The sequence below is a fragment of the Triplophysa dalaica genome, chromosome 4 (genome assembly GCF_015846415.1).
Source record: "Triplophysa dalaica isolate WHDGS20190420 chromosome 4, ASM1584641v1, whole genome shotgun sequence".
NCBI classification, from domain to species: Eukaryota; Metazoa; Chordata; class Actinopteri; order Cypriniformes; family Nemacheilidae; genus Triplophysa; species Triplophysa dalaica.
The window spans coordinates 2,351,005-2,368,736 of record NC_079545.1 but is presented as its reverse complement, the minus strand read 5'-3'; the positions used below and the strand labels follow the sequence as shown (position 1 = coordinate 2,368,736).

Below are 17,732 nucleotides of genomic sequence, written 5' to 3'. Positions count from 1 at the left end.
ATTACTTTACGTACTTTTTTTGTGTTGAAGTCAAATGAAGTCAAACTGATATTTCTCGTGAATTCATACCCAACAGCTCAAATGATCAATTATTATCCTATGCTTGACGATGTGAATCAGGTTACGATAAAGAAAACGTTTTTTTTAAATGAACTTGCTCACTAACAAAACTTTAATGATTCTTAAAGGCCCCATTACCCGCAAATCGCATTTTTCATCCTTTAGTAAGTGTGTAATTTTGCTGTTAGAGCATAAATAATACCTGCAAAATGATAAAGCTCAAAGTAAGAATGAAGCTACACACATTCTAAGATGACTAATGGTCAAATAACAGCGTCCATGACTTTAACATCGGCTGTGAAAGCTGTTCTGTGTAACACACTGATATTGTGTGTGCGCATACCTCTGTATAAAACACTTCTATGAAACGTCTGCTTGCAAATGTCTCCTGATCAATCTGCTTGTTTTATTATCCAACTTGGATCCAATATAAAAAGGCAAAACTAAAGCTTTTGATAAAAGAGTGACAGCGATGAACAATAAACTTGAAATATGTGAAATATATTTATATATTAGAAACATGAACATCCATTGTTAAACACCCAGAAAAATCATCAAAGCCTCAGATAAAACAAAAGACTCTCTCCTTCAATTTTTAACCCCCAAAAAAGTATTAAGTTCAAATTTGAAGGAATATTTTATCATGGAAACTGTGTACTTTACCGGCGGACTAGTGCGTTTTTGGATTATTAGTAAATCATTGTGATTTATGCTTACTATCTTCGGTGAAGAACTACTCATGAAAGTTTCTGTATGAAATTAAAGTGAGCGTACATAGTGTGTGAGATGACTTCTAACCAACATTCATACATGTACACAGAATTCCCATGATACCAATGGATTGTGAATTATGTGTGTGCGTTACGTAGACGCTTCTACTGAAAACAAGGTCTAGGAAATCTCAGTGACGTGATGTCAAATGTCATGTTACGTTGATACTTAGGCTGAAAGATTTGATACAAAGAGTCTTTATCTCGGAGCAAAAGAGACTTCATCCATATCAAACACATATCACAGATCTGACATCATAGCACAGAATGTACAGTAACAGAACAGAGATAAAGTGTTCAGCCAAAAATGAAAACTCTCATTTACTCACCCTCCTGTCATTTCAAAACAGTATGACTTTATATCTTCTACAGAAAGCGAAAGAAGATATTTTAAAGATCGTCGGCAGCCATTCACTTCTAATGTATGAACACAAAACCAATGAAGTGAATGGGTGCCAGTTAACAACATTCTTCTAAATTTCTTCTTTTGTGTTCGGCGGAAGAAAGTCATCCTGGTTTAAAATGACAAGACAGAACAATGACAGAATTTTCATTTTAGGGTGAACTATCACTTTAAGCGACTCCTCAGTCTGTGTAAGTGAATCTGGAGAGATAAATAGAAAATTTAAGATGAGGTAAGATGTTGCTGTTTTCCGGTGGAGTTTTTAAAATGGATTCATACAAAATGTATGACTGCATACAATGTAGAAGGCATCCTCCTTCTGTAAATATCCTACGGGGTGTTATGTAAGTGATTTAAAGCAATAACCTCTTTGCTAAACAGTTAATCCTCGTCTTCTGGGGCTGGAGCGGCAGATAAGAGGTGCTTAACACCCAGTTAAACCTGAACCATTCAGTGTATGCAAGCTTTAATAAGCATTAGCAACTGCTTGAATAAGAAAAAGTCGCATGCACAGAAACGCTGACTCTCAACTACTATTCAACATCATCAATCTGACACACCTGCCTACTGAAATCTGTCGACATCAGCCGAGAATCACACAGATGCAGTTTATTACTGTATCTATGCGGCGGAATGAAACGTTTACGTGTCATAAAAATATCTGAAATCACATGGCGACTCCAGCATCAATGTGTGATGCCGAGTTAGCAGTAGTATGATCCAAGGTTTTGATGGTTTCCAATGTAGCAGAAAGCAATGTCCACATCTGGACGACAACCACTGTACATTACCCATAACCACAGGCACAAAGTGTTCTTCGGTTTGAGAATTAGAGACGGGATTTAAGGGAAAGTCATTTAAACGATGCTTTTAACCCTCATTTCATTCAAACCCTGTATATGACTTTTTGTTCTGTGGGACAGAAAAGAAGATATTTTGAGAAATGTTTCGGTGGTTTTGTGTCCCTACAATGGATGTTAATGTGGGTCAGTGTTGTTTGGTTATAAAAGTTCTTCAAAATATCTTCTTTTCGTGTTCTGCAAGGTTTGTAATAACATAAGGGAGTAAATAATGAAAGTTATTAAATGTATATATATATATTTGCTAAATATATCGGTCTGGTTTTCTTATAAATAATATTAAATCCTTAAATTGCGTGTTGCAGGTCTGCAAATGTATAGTATCACATCATCTGTGACAGATTATCTTCCGATCAATACAAAGATCAGGCTGGACGCAGGCAAAGAGAAACTAAAATAGGAGTTGGAGAGGCAGGAAATTAGAAGAGAAGAAAAGGAGAAAAGTATTGAACAAATACAGGAATAGCAAGAAGGAAAAACATCTGAAACCAGTGGGAGAAGCAGGAGACACAAAATGTTCTGTCCTGGTTTCTAGAAGAACAAAAGAAGAAAAGATGGATCGCATTGAGAGGGAAAATCTGGCACTATTAAGACTGGGAAATCTGATAAGCCGACTGGCGAACAGAAAAGGAAGCCTGGAGGCATCACCATGAGTAAAGAATGAAGGCCAGCAAATGTGCCAAAAGAACAAGACTTAACAAACCTCACTCTCTTTCTCTTGCATAAGATACTGGAGAGTCTCTGTGTATATCAGTAACACATCTATAGTTACTTCAAGACATCAAACCTAAACATTATGAACATCATTGAGTATGATAACAAAACTGCTAAATGAGTTATTATTCGATTTTTAGATTTATTTATCTATTTATTTTTATTTGGTATATGCTTTTGTCATTTTATAATCTACTTGTTTATTTACAGTATATGCTGCTAAATGAAATAATACAATTTTGCTTTATTTTAAATTTTTATTTATTATTATAATTTTAGTGCTTTAAACTTCAGTTTCATTATGAGGCAACATTTCAATTTTCCTTTAGTTAAGTTTTTCCAATATTTTAGGTCAATATTTTATTTCATTTCAATGAATGAATTTTTTAATAGTTTTAATTGTAGTAAACTCAAATAACTAGGCTTGTTGCGATAGTTGGTGTCAATACATTAAATATTTTTTTAAACACTCCATTTTTGGTTGTTTAAAAACTAGTTTCACACTAGTCACTAGTTTTGAGAAAAGGTTGGGATTTCAGATTGAGATATTGAATGTCTTGAAATATAATTGAAAACATTACACAGGAAGAAAGGGGAGAAGCTGAACTCGGTATAAGCAGTATTGCACAATCTTCACATATAGAATGAGGGGCACCAGACACATGCATTACATTACATTTATGTATTTGGCAAAAGCTTTTATCCAAAACGACTTACATTGCATTGTTTCTGACTATGTGTAATACCCTGGGATCGAACCCATGACCTTGGCGTTGCTAGCGCCATTCTCTAATCACATGAGCGAGCAGAAACACACTAGATAGAGCAGGTTTGATGTAAGAGTAGGGATGTAAAGATTCACTGTGAGCCGGTTGAAAATCTATTAAAATATGTCACGATTCAAGTCGGTTGAGATGGTAAATGAATCACAATACTGTACAGGTTTTGAAAAGAAGGGGCCGCTTTGTTTACTGCAAACTTGAAAAATGTGAATTTGCTGATATTTCTTAAGTGTCAAAGAAAAGCACCAACAAAATCTTAGTTTGTTGAGACTTTTGTATAATCATTTTTTATTTGATTTGGAATTTGTTTTAAAACTGCAGTTTAGTTTGTATTATTTGACATAAAAGATATTTTTATATTACTAAAAAATGTGCAACATTTGAGAAATAATAAAAGGATTTCTCCAGATCTCGGTGTGTGAAGATGGGGTAAAACCCCCCTCACTGATTTGTGTTTTTGACACGCTGACACATTGCACCTCCTGCCATCTCTCTCTCTCGGTCTCTTTGTTCTCATGTGTTCTTTCTGTTTCTCTCCTTGAGACACAATCTCACGCTTATGACACATCTCTGATTAAATATTCTGCGCTCATATGCGTCAAACTATCCAGTTAGAGCTAATTATTTTAACTGGAGACCGGCGATGTTCTTTCTGAGAATACCAGATTTTAATAATCTGATGTTTGAGGAGAAAAAGGTGTTCTGTGTTTTCAGTAAAATCTTGGTTTCTAACAAAGTCAAAGGTAAAGTAAGATTACTGATATTCTGATCCTTAAAAGCACTTTATTGGACAAAATGTCTATACGCCCAAATGAATAGGGTTAATAATTCATATCTTTGTCCGGTTTTCCTGGAAGACTGTGAATCTGAAACATGCACATCTACAGCTTTCCTGTAGCTCAGTGGTAAGAGCATTGTGTTAACAATGCAAGGTTGTGGGTTCGATCCCAGGGGATTGCACATACTTAGAAACAAATGTATAGGATAATGCAATGCAAGTCGCTTTGGATAAAAGCATCTGTCAAATGCATAAATGTAATATGTAAATCTGTCCTTCGTCCACTTTCAAGTGAACACTGGCACATAAATATCTTCAGATACACACTACTATAATAAAGTTTTCCACATTTTTGTATAATAGTAAACTGGAAAAACACAAATGTAACTATGGAAATTATGTTGTGACTACAACTGTACTATATTTGATCATGTTCAATGCAATCACTCTTTGTCTGGAATTTGCAGGAATGTTCTCTTGACTCTTTTTCGAGTAGATTCTTAAGTTACTGACTGCATGTTATTTTTATTATTTAGCCATTTAAGTAATCCACTACAAAACTTCAGTTTTGTGATTTAAGACATTTAAAGGAACAGTTCATCAAAAAAAAAAAATTCTGTCATCATTTACTCACCCTCAGCTTGTTTCAAATCTGTATAAATGTCTTTGTTGTGTTGAACACAAAAGAAGAAGTTTTGAAGAATGTAGGAAAGCAAACAGTTCTGAGGCATCATTGACTACCATAGTAATGTTTCTACTAGGGGTCAATATTGGCCAAGAACTGTTTGGTTACAAGTATTCTTCCAAATTTCGTTCTCTGTGTTCATCAGAACAAAGACATTTATACAGATTTGGAACAACCTTAGGGCGAGTAAATGATGACAGAATTTTTCCTTTAAGCATTAGCCTACAATCACAATTTCTAAGGTTATTTCATCTCAAGTGACCATTAACGTTTAAACGGTAGTGTTCTGTAAATGCTAACAGACATTGTCTGAACGCAACAAAACCCCAGTTCAGTTTTTTTATAGGATGAGGATCTTACATGATGAAGCACCAGCGGCTCATATCGCAGCCCTTAATGAGAAATCATTCTTCGTCTCTCATCATCCCTTGTTCTTTTTCTCACCGAGCAGATACTCCAGCTGGACCTTTTATTTCCGTATGCGGCTATACTCTGTTAGATACATATGAGTTCAGTTGAGAAGACATTAATGGATGGCTGGTGTTTTAGGGATCTCTGTGGGATCCGGGTTGTTTACGTAAGTATTGATTTACACTAGTGATGTGGAATATAACAGCGAGGACACTCAACGTTTTTCTCTTCCATTACTCCACGAATCCCTTTAATCTTTGTGCTGCGAGCGCTTTAAGCATGGATGAATACTTCAGTTGGAAGTGAGATGAAGACACAAAGATAAAGAGAGACAGAGTACCGCTCTGGGAATAAAACATTGAATAAATACCAAATCTGATTAGAGTTTATCTAGAGATAGATGCTGATAAACATGTTGGCAGGTCTGTGAATATTTCAGCTAAATGAAGATGTTTTCACTGGGGCTGGTGTCCCACTTTCTGTCCAAACATGACCTAGTTATATCCTCATTGCTAAACTAATGCCAAATCATTTTCATTGCATGAATGTAAAGTGAAAAAAGAAACTGGGAACGCTTCGGGGAAACACATATAATAAGAGGGTAGTTGCGAAGGTAGGCAGATCTGTTATTGTTGCTTATCCTCAACCTATTTACTTGCTTATAACTTCTTTAAAAAAAGAAAACAACAACAACCACACACTTGCTTCATAAATGTGACATGTTTCTTCGGCAAGCACACACTTTTGCAGAAAATGAAAATGTTGTGTTTTATATAAATGTCATTTATTTCAATTTTGTCCCAAAATGAACCTCGATCCCCTGAGTTTCTATTAGTTCCAATTAATAATATAATTTAACCAAAAGGAAATAAATGTAGTATACACAAGTCTTTTAATTCCACTTACAATTGTGGTTGAGTTAATCATTGGATTCCATACTGATGTATTTATATGTAAAACTATATATATTTAAAAAAAATTATTAGTGCTGTCAATCGATTAAAAAATGTATCTGAAATCACATTTTTTTTCTGTGATTAATCACGTTTAATCGCACATAACATACATTTTTTTAGATATACTTTTACATATTAATAATTTCACATTTAATCTACAAATGAATGTAGAAAAAAAATGATTTCTTTAACAACATCATTTTAAGAATAAAGGGCAACATTCTGATATTAGTACAGCAACTGATGTCTCCACTAAATTGATTATTTTTTCTTAATTTTAACATGAATTATAGCCATTTATCACTGAAGAACAGTATGACTGGGAGCTCTAACAGGTAGGAAATATATAGAAATTTAATTAATGGAGTCGTTCACTTAAAAATGCGCCCACATTCACTTCCGATGGTAATCTTTATTCCTATTATGGAAAGTCAATGGGGGCAAATTCTGAAGTGAACGACTCTAAGTTCTCAAACACTATACAGTGTTTAATGGTAAATTCTAAATTAAATACAGAATTAAAGCTACAAAACAATTAAGCTTTTCTTTTGTTCTTTGATTAACATTAATGACAGGATTCACAGCAGCATGTTTAAGAATGCGGTCCCTTTAAGAGCGTTAACGTTGAAGGTCCTATTTTTTATGTATAATCTTTTCTCACAGCCACTGCTAGCATCAGCCGGGTTTGGCTAATTGATGTCATATATATGCATCAAATCTGTCTTGCCAATTTGTTATTGTTCACACCCTGCAGCGAGCATGTGTATGTATCTGGAGGTCCTATAAAACACCCATCTGTCAGGCCTGAGTGATTCTGAACCCCTCCGGGATTGTGTGATGTTTCAGAGAAAGTAAAAAAGAGAGATATGAACAAAACTACATGACAGTCGGAGCGCTGATGATTAATGACTGTCCAGAGTGTTTACATCATCAAATCTGCTCCATGTATGCACACACAAAAACAATCATAGCTAAAGCAGTATATTGTTCTTTACCATGAACAACAACAAATTTGAAGGGAAAAAAAGAAGGAAATTAATTAGAAAAATGTTCAAAATATTAAAAATGTTTCCACATTTTGAGTCCAACCCGTTACCTGACTGGGTGTCCATAAGCAGAACCGAGGGGGTACAGGAGGCCATGATGTTACATTAATGTACACATGACCTAACAGAGACACTTTATGATTAAAAGCCATCCTTTTCTCAACTCTTCCACCCTGTTGTGATACAAGGTATTATCTAAGGACAGTGTCGCTTTCAATTAAGAATGAAACTGTGCAACCTATTTTGGACCTGACCTTTAACTTTGTACCAGAAGAATGTTCAGCCAATCATAAAGAAGTAATTTACATATTAAACTCAAACAATTGATCAACATTCCAGTACTTTTAGGAAGGATTAAGATGTAGTATGATAAACCACAGCTATAACTGTAACAGAATCTCATCCCCACCCGCAGAGATGATTACAACTACAAAACACAAGATCTCAGCAGACATGAGAAGACCATGAGATAACAGCTATAGAGAGAGAGATAGGCTGGTGATCTTAAAGATGTTCTGCCTGTGAAGTGCTGTGCTTGTCCTCTGAGCTTTTATATAACAAACCACAGAGAGAAGAGAATCACAGAATAATGATCTGTCTCTATGTACCACTCACATCACTGGAGGAGATGATCATTTAAAACAAAATACTCAAATGTCCTTTAACTAAACTAGACCTCTGTAACTTTTGAAGTTCAAACCAGCGTCCTATCATTGCTTTATAATAAATAAGTAACCTTTTAAATACGAAGCAATAAAGTTGCAAATTCCATATAATTTGAAGACAATTAGATATGTAAAATCATACAACAGAAATAAACATGAAATTAAATATAAAAAAGGTTTTGAATAGAGGAAATGTCTGTTATTGTAAGAAAAAACATTTTCCAGAAAATATTATATATTTAGAAGCAACAACAGAGCATCTTTTCTGTTATTTTCACCTGTTACTACGGTTTTCTTTTTCTGCAAATAAATGCAAATAGAAACAAGATTTTTATTTAAAATTTAGAAGAAATGTTGTTTCTGATCAATTGTGACCTAAAATACTTTTCAACATTTGGTTAGAGAACAAACAGTTCAAGCTTTGGTTTTGTAAGTGTATGGGACGTAAACACCGACGGGGAACATCACATGAAACGAGCACATTTTCAATCAACCTCAAAGTCTAATTTGACATGTTATGTGTGTGTTTGTAGTTAAATGGTATTGAGCGGTTTTCCATAAGTAGTCTCTCTCTCTTCAGACCCGTACAAATGCAAGAGCACTTTAAGACTCTTTAGTGAATAATTGCTGATGAAACACTCTGGGGTCAAAAGTCATCTCCCAGTGGTCTTAACACATGAAGATATGCTCCAATAAACAGCCACGGGTGAAATAAATGGATCATACAATCTGCAAAACCAAACAAATGAACAAAATATGAACATCAGCGTTGCTAAAAATGAAAATGTATTACTTATTTATCTTTAATAACAACGTTCATTTATGTTTCGTGTATGGACGTGGAGAGATAAATATAAGCTCGTATATAAAACGTGACTTCAGTAACAGGGTATATTAAAAGCAGAAGGGAGTTGCTACAATGTGACCATTTAAGGATTTTAAGATGTAGGAGCCAGAAAGTTGTTCAATAAATCAGGATTTCTCCAGGGAGGGAAGGGAAACATTTAGGCCCCGTCCACCTCGAGCAGAGCGGTTAAGAAAACAGAGGCACAGAGGGCAAGATTCAAAGAGAAGATCAGACTCGCCAATGCAATCGTCAACATTCACAACATTACATAACCTGAATGAAAGAACCTTATCAGTTCTGAAGAATAAGGCTTGAGAAGGTCCAGATGTTTGACTTTGGGTTTGATCTCACTGAACCAGTTGACAAATAATAACAATATAAAACAACATCTTTAAGACACTTTGAAAGACTGTAATGCACTTTCTTCATCTTAATATCAAGTTCAAGTCCCGGTGAACCTAAAGTTGCGATCGATTTTCCTTGCGCATTTTGACGCATTTCCAAGTGAAATGGAATTTTGAATGAGAATAATAGTGGGCGTGGCTTTCGTCTTTCCCTGCGATTTGATTAGATGTATAAAACAGCCATTGCATTTTGAAATGGACTGGCACCAGACTGACAGCTGAAGGGGAGGAGTTAACGGATGCTCCGCCCCAAGCCGTCTAACATACATCATTTAAATTGGATAGTCACTACAGGACGAAAGTGCGTTTTAAGAGGACGAAAAAGGTTATGAAGGAACACATTTTTTTAAAAAGAGAATGACCCACATTATCAAATGTTTACAATAAACAATATTTCATGAAAAAATATGCATTGTCATGTTAATCTAAATGGGACATTAATGTATATATTCATACTTTATATTATACCATTTACTATCATGTTTCTTCAATGTCTAAGAAATAACATGGTATTAACATAGTATGCCTAAACACCACAAACTTCTTGTTTCAACCCATAGTTGAGTCAAATATAAACAAACCCAACTGCTGGTTTACATTAACGCAATGTCTATATTTGACCTGACCATGGGTTGAAACAACCCAGCTTTTAATAGAATGTTGTAGTAAGATACATGTCCAAAAAACATAGAACATGCACACAAAATCATGGTGTCACAGTGCACGTGCACAGCAGCAGCTGTCATCACATGAGATGAGGTTCAGAGAAGGTCAGTGGACAGGTGCAGTATGACTTTAAACCTGATGAAGTCATTAAAGTGTCTCATTGTCTCTAAATGAGCCATATTTCCCAGCACAGCTGTGTATCTCAGCCCACTCTACACTCATTACCCATCTTAGATTGTTATAACCACAGCACAAATGATCATATTCCACAACAGCGTCATTGCTTTCACAAGAGACGTACATCAGTTAATGAATGAAAAATATACACTGGACATGTGCCCTGGACAAAAAGTGCTTAAGATCTCTCAAATGTTTTGTTATATAAAACTTCAAGTGCTCTGAGTGAAATCTGAAGCATTATGAGTGGTTGCTAAGGTGTTGCAGATGGATTTTTTCTGCACAGGTACACTGCAAAAATGCAAAACTATTAAAAACTCAAAATAAATAAATTTCACTTGATGCAAGGGTATCTTGGGTGGATGCATAAGTGTTTCTATGAAGATCCTAAAGTGTTTTTGGTGGTTTCTAAAGTGTTGCTATGCAGATTATAGCATGTTTTGAATGTTAAGGTGTTGCTATGCAAATGCTAGGGTGTTTTGACTAGATACTTAGGTGTTTCTATGCAGATGCTCGGGTGTTTGAGTGGTTTCTATGGCGTTGCTATGCAGATGACAGAATGTTTTAAATGGTTGCTATGGTGTTGCTAGTATGTTTTGGGTGTTCCCAAGGGGCAGATTATAACATGTTTAAGGTGGCTCCTAAGAAGACCTAGGTTGTGGGTAGATGGGTGTTTTGGGTGGTTGCTATGGTGTTGCTATGCAGATGCGAGGGTGATCTAGGGTGGGTGCTTATGTGTTGCCAAGCAGTTGCTAATGTGTTATAAAGTCTGCTAGCGGGTAGGGTTGAGTTTCGTTTGAATTTAGCAATTCTGATTTCGATTCTTATCGATTCCCAGTTGCAGTTACACAGTTGAAGTAAACATTGAGATATCAACCTGTACGATCATTTAGCCTGCTTATTGACTTGTTTACAAAAGTATATATATATTTATGAGGACCATTTATATAAATATATACACATAGCAGCCATGTTTTGTCAGATTTTTTCAATTTGTATTACCATACATTAACTACATAATGGTTAAACTATAGTATGTTTACTAATTACTATAATGACAATATGTTCAATTTGTGGTTCCTGTGCTTTAACACAAGTTAACACAAACACATTTCTGACAATATGCACACAGGAATTGATCATAGGTATAATTTCAAGTATCCGATTCCTATTCCTTTTCCATTCCGATCCGATTCCTACCCTTCCGATTTTTGATTCCCAACCCTACTTCTGGTCTCTGGATAAATTTGTTTGGTTTTTATCTGCCAGCACTCAAAAATAAAACACTTAACAGAAAGTAAAGCAATTCGAAAAGTAATAGCACACCTCTCCCTATATTTAATATTCTGTACTTTTATATACACAGCCTGAGGGATTATTGGCCAAGTGTCAGTAAAAACCTGTGAAGTTCTAAATCTGTCTTGGACCCGGCACAAGCTCTCCTCTCAACACCAAATGACACTCCTCCTTTATTTCAACACGCTAAAATACAAACAGAGCCTCTCACAGGCAGAAAAAGACTGACTTGAGTATCAGAAGTCTTCCTGTGCAGGAAGGAAGGTATTAACTAGAAGGCCAAGCAACCGAATATCTCTTAAAAATATACGGTACACCGCAAGAGAGCGGTGAAGTGGGCCAGAGGTCACACATACTAAGAGTTTTGTGTGAAACAGACCTACTGTACGAACAGTCCTCTCACTTTGAAGAGCCACTTGACTTGGTTTCAATTACGAGGGAGTATAAGGCGGGTGTGTTCAGCAGATGTGCTTTTTCCCAGAACAAACACACATTCACACTGTGTATCTGGGTAATACCTGTCAACTTTCTTCAAAAGGGACCATCTGCTACAATAAGTTGGCCTACCAACTCTTTGGATCTTTTAAATATTTTTCATTTCCAAATTACTTTTTAGTTTGCATTATGAAGTGTAAGCTACAATTTGGTTTACTGTGGCGTCTCTTTTCCCCAAAGAGTGTAACACTGATGTAAACGGTGTTGTGTGTGTAGCCTGTGGTGGTACCGTGTGTTCATGTTTATGGGAATGATATGCACATCATATTTTGTGAAAACAAGACTGAACTCTCTTTCTCTTCATTCACCTACGGCACAAACCAGAAATAAACTGCAGTAAATCCACCTCATTTTGGAACCCTGCCCCAGACTTAAAAGCATGCAAGGAATCATTTATCTAATCGTTTTAGAATAACAATTTGGCAGGAGATTGGATCGTAGACAGTAGCAAATCAAAACAGATTGATTATGACAGTCGAAGAGCAAATTAGCCGCTAACATGGCCTTCAAGCTACGGTGTCACGCTAACACGCAGCCATTAGAATACGAGGTCACTAAGAAATTAAAAAAACTGTAAAAAAGTCCTTGATTTGGGCTTTCCCTGCTCCAAATGTCTACCAAGCACCACACAAAACTTTGCACGCTCTGTTCTCATCAAACACACACACGATTAAGTTTAATTGGTGCATTGCCCAAGTATGCGAGGAGCCGTTAGTTCTCAGGCAGTCAAAGACACGCCACCGCCACACATCTGCAGCACACGCTAATACCAGACAACAGTTACTGTCTATGAGTCACGTCAGCAAACTTCTAGAACCAGCCTGGCGGGACAGACTCACATGTGATGGTATTTTCCTCCTACCTGTACTTGACCCTTTCCCATGATCTTGTCCACAATTTCGTTGTCGTCCTTGTTGAGTTTGGTTTTGTCGTAACACTTCTCGTAACACAGGATCCGCAGACACTGGGAACCCTCCAGCTCTATCTCAAACTCCTATTGGAGGAGAAATTAATCAATCGGGGATACACGCTTGTGATTGGCCATTGGTTTCAGTAGTAAACAAACTTGATCTCACCTCATTCCACTGTGGTTCTGCTGTGTCTCTGAACACACGGGTTTTGGCCTTACTGACAAAGTATCCAAAAGAATCCACCTCAAGTGTACAGTAAAGACCTACAGAGAACAGATGACAATGACATCATCAAAAAACTGAGCGGTTCTACACAAAACTCGTATTGGCTGATTTGCACACATGCCTGAGTGAGATGCAAATGTCTGTAGTTTTATATATTCATATGACTGTTGTCTGTGTACTGTGTGTATCTTTTGTGTTTATAGTGTCCAATGTGTATCGTTATTAGTATAATATATCTAATTGTCTTCTCCATTAAGGACTTTTATCGCCAAAAATGAAAAGAAAACAAGTTCATATTCACTTTTAAGCAATACAACAGTCATATTTCTACATGTACAGTATTAAGGAAAAGTTCAAAATGTATTCATTTATGTGATGAAAAAATCAAAGCATGGACTCTAATGTTAAAAAATAAAAGGAAGACCAGTTAAAGAGTAACAGATAATATTGTGCAATAAGAGAAAACGGCAAGACTTCATATAATTCCTTGATGTTGTGTTTAAATGCAAATACAGTAATTGTAACAGTAAATATTCTCTGAATAGCTCACTGCGTCTACATCATGTATGTACATAAAACATTTTCTCTCCATCAACACCATCAATTATCAAACACATCCACATGTGTCAATACTCCCACATAATACAGTGAACACACACACATAAAGAAAGAGTCATGTTGAGTACACAACACATTTAGCTAATCAATTTATCTGGCTATGTGTTTCCCGTCACGCACACTTCTCTCACAGCCACTATATTTTATCACATCGCCTTAGTGGGTGTGGCCTACCGACAGCATGATGGATTACAACCCATTGTGACCTCTGACCTCAGGAATATGTGTGGTGTATGTTTGAGGTGGGTGAGAAATGATGTTCACTTAGTGTGGTGATGCTGTCACAAAAGAGCGCTCAACTTCACAAAACACGCCGTGAGTCTCGTGGGTGAGGGTTTGACATGCGCATGCAGTCGGTCAGGACGGCCGATGGTAATTGATAGTCTGGTATGTAATATGTATGTTAATGAATGTGGGGAGGATGTATTGGTTTATAATGAGACTGTATGAGCACACACACACACAGATGCGGGGTCAGTTACACGGTCCCAAGTCATGTTACAAGACGAACACACATTAACAATACGACAATTTCGTAATTATAGCTTGAAGCATTTCTGAGCCTTTGAACCGTGGTGGAAACAAATAGTCTTCATTTTTGATAACTTCATTTTCAATTAAATTTGAACTTTAAACTCAGATTACACATGAATTTGTGTTGCTATGTCAAATGGTTTGGCAAGTGCTCATTTTTTCGGCTTGTGACAAGACAACATTTCCCTGATACATCATAATACTGACAAATGATAAGCATATCGGTGCTGTCCCTTAATCATAATTATTATAAAACCTTTATGTTTGTCACTGGGTTTTGCAAATATATAACCAATAAAAGTATTGTGCAACTTTGTGCTTGTCAAGTGCTTGTCAACTTTGACAACACAGTATTTAATCATTTAAAAAGTACAGAGCCGATCGCTGGAGCGGTTGCGCTCCAAGTGACCGTGTTTAAATCGCGGCTCGCCGTCCTTTCCCGATCCCGCCCCCCTTCTCTCTCCACGCTCGCTTATGGTCCTCTCTCCCACTGCAGTCTAAATAAAGGCCAGAAAATAAAAATGCCAAAAATAAAAAGTACAGAGCTTCTTCCATTTCCCGAAAAACTGCATATTTGGACTTCTGAGGTTTTCGGAAAAGAAAGCAACGATATGCAAAACCAATAATGATACTGGTCTCTTCATTGTCAGTTTTACAACTTGACATTTATTGTCTCGCATTTATTACTTCCTTTATATTTCTGTACATGTGTATATTTGTGTAACTAGCAGTGCTGTCTTGTTTCTTCTGTCCTGTGGGAAGTCATTCAAGAAAATAAGACTTCCTTACACACCTAATTCACGTTTGCTCTTAATATCTTGCATAATGCCTAAAAAAATCCTCCTCAATGTCTTATTTTATTATATTTCACTCAAAATCACTTCTATGCAAATGTCTCATCTTTATTTTTGCAATTCTTAAAAAGAAACTTGAGGAAGAGAATTTAGCCCCCTTAAAAACTCTTCTTCAAACATCTCCAATAGGATTTCTTCACGTGTGTCCCATTTTCCCCCGCCTGAACGCTCTCATCAAAAACCTGAAATAAGGCCAGCTATATCCCTCCCGGTTTCAGTTATAGCAGCACTAGACACAGAAACCCAGTTCTTCACAGAACGGCAGATGTATTTATAAAAACATAAATATCGGCGTGAGTCAGGAATATGAGGGGGCCTAAAGTAGTATGTTGTGTTTCTGAAGGGTTCAGAGGTCACAGAAAGCATTGAGCAGGCTCATAAAGACCGATATAACGCACTGTCATTAATGACACGAAAACCTTCAAGTACTTCTGAAGCACGTGTTTGACACGCTCTTGATGTTAAAATGAGCTCCCATTATATCCAAAGTGATAAATAACCATTTCAGTGACGTGAAACTAAGAGGTTTGGTGAGTGGATGAAAAGACAAACTAAAAACTACTGGTGTTGTTTATAAAGAGTTCATACACAATGGGTAAGAACTCCTCCTCGAGCTGATGTTACGAAATGAAATGAGATGGTGATGAGCTGATAAAAGCCATATGGCAGCCGGGTGACCCTCTTTTCTCTCACAAAGTTACAGCATTGATGCCAGAAGTACAACTACAGTATATTGTGCACATTATTGTTATCATGCAAATATAATGTTTAAGATCTAAAATAATGAATTTGTCTATAGTCTATAGGCTTCAAATGGATGTGATGTATTGATTTAGACGCTCTTGCAATAACAAACCGCATAACTGAATTTCTCGGAGTGATCTGAATCGAATTAAACTGAAATCTGTGTGAAATGTGAAGAGATGAGTGGATAAGATCGACGGATAAAACAGAGCCGAAACCCACAAACCATGGAGAAAAAAGCCATTTACTGTAAGCGTTGAGACAAAAGAAAAAGTATTCTGGGTCAGTATTTCTCCCTAAAGCTCTTTTGATCAGAAAGTCAACGACCCAGTTTGTATTCACGGCCCAAAGCTAAAGATCTGGATGTGTTTCCAGTCAAAGAAGTTCAAGACCTTTAATAAACAGAAGAATTCAATCAGCCGATTAAGCCGTGTAACCTCTTCCGCTTACAACCGGACATCCGTCTCAATATATACAGATGAACACACACAAACACCTGCATATGCTGAACACATGTGTACACACACAAAAAAAACAAGACGTTAATACACACAATGGCTCTTTAAATGAGAGAAAATATATGACGTGATTCCATAGGGATACAAAACACACCCGAGGCATGTGTCAACCCTGTGTTTCAGTATGAGCTGATGTCCTGTACTGTATGTTTCTATGCAGATTGTGGTTTAATTGATACGAGGCGCAGTCGCTTATTGTGAAAAAATATCAGTAACTATCAAACCCTTCTCCGTTTCCCAAACATATGAGGGCAATTACTTGTTCTTGTGATACGACTGTACAGACCCCCTCTGCGGGGGTCTATACTGTACCATTGCATGGTGGGCTTTATGTTTTTGTTTAAAGTTGTGGACACGCTCTGTATATCCAGCCTTCCATGCAGGTATATTCAGAGGAGCGTAAAACATACAAAACGCTTCGACTTACTGGCTGATTCCTTTAAGCCCGTGGCTTTGTGAACGATGACGTGGAGGAAGCCGTTCAGCCCTGGAGATTCCTCATCTGGAAAATACAAGAAATACATGTAATTGTTTCTGTTTAGTGTCAGTGGTTTGATTCCTCGGGAATGTGCAATTGATCAAATGCAGATCCATTAAGTAAAAATGTCTGCGAATGCGTAAATGTAAATGTGTGTGCAAAAGAAAAGTGAACATCTACTGCTGCTATATTCATCATTTTAGGTATACTGTGATTCACCCAAAAATTTAAATTCTGTCATCATTTATTCACCCTCATGTCATTTAAAAAGGAAATCAACAAAAGGAGATATTTTGAAAAATGTCGGTAACCAAACAAAGGTGGTACCCATTGACGTGCATTGGTTTTGAGGTCAGTACAATAGAAGTGAATGGGTACTGCCATTGTTTGGTCACTGACATTCTTCAAAATTTCTTCTTTTGTGTTCTGCCAAAACAATGACATGAGGGTGAATAAATGATGATCTAATTTTCCTTTAAAGGATCATCGTTGATTTACTTACAATCCTACATTTTTTAGACACACATTAAAGTCTTCAGTTACCCACATGCTTTCTACTAAAATAAGACGAAAACATTTGACCGACCACCCAAGAGTGACTTTGAGAAGCATGTGAGTGTGTTCATGTATGGAGGGGATGAGAGAATTCCTTCAGGGAAAGAAAACACCTGCTGTTGTTTATCAATGGAAGAGCGTCTGAGTATCGAATCACCTCCGATTTGCTCTCTGTGCACAATATCAGACATTTGTCTGAAATAAATATGCGAGCTGTTGGCGAGAGTATTGTATGCGTGTTTATGTCTGAACACTATTCTTATCTCCTGTCTGTGTGGTC

The 17,732-nt window shown here is 36.6% G+C and overlaps 1 protein-coding gene across 4 annotated transcripts in view; it reads right to left on the bottom strand.

Annotated features, from left to right (window-relative positions):
* Positions 1-17,732, bottom strand: part of abr (ABR activator of RhoGEF and GTPase) — a 106,829-nt gene that overhangs the window by 20,874 nt on the left and 68,223 nt on the right. For all 4 annotated transcript variants that reach the window (XM_056745348.1, XM_056745349.1, XM_056745350.1 and 1 more), the window contains 3 exons: positions 16,847-16,921; positions 13,092-13,189; positions 12,878-13,009 (listed from right to left, as the gene is read on the bottom strand). In XM_056745348.1, coding sequence (XP_056601326.1) covers positions 12,878-13,009; positions 13,092-13,189; positions 16,847-16,921 — 305 coding nt within the window. The remainder of the gene's footprint in view (positions 1-12,877; positions 13,010-13,091; positions 13,190-16,846; positions 16,922-17,732) is intronic.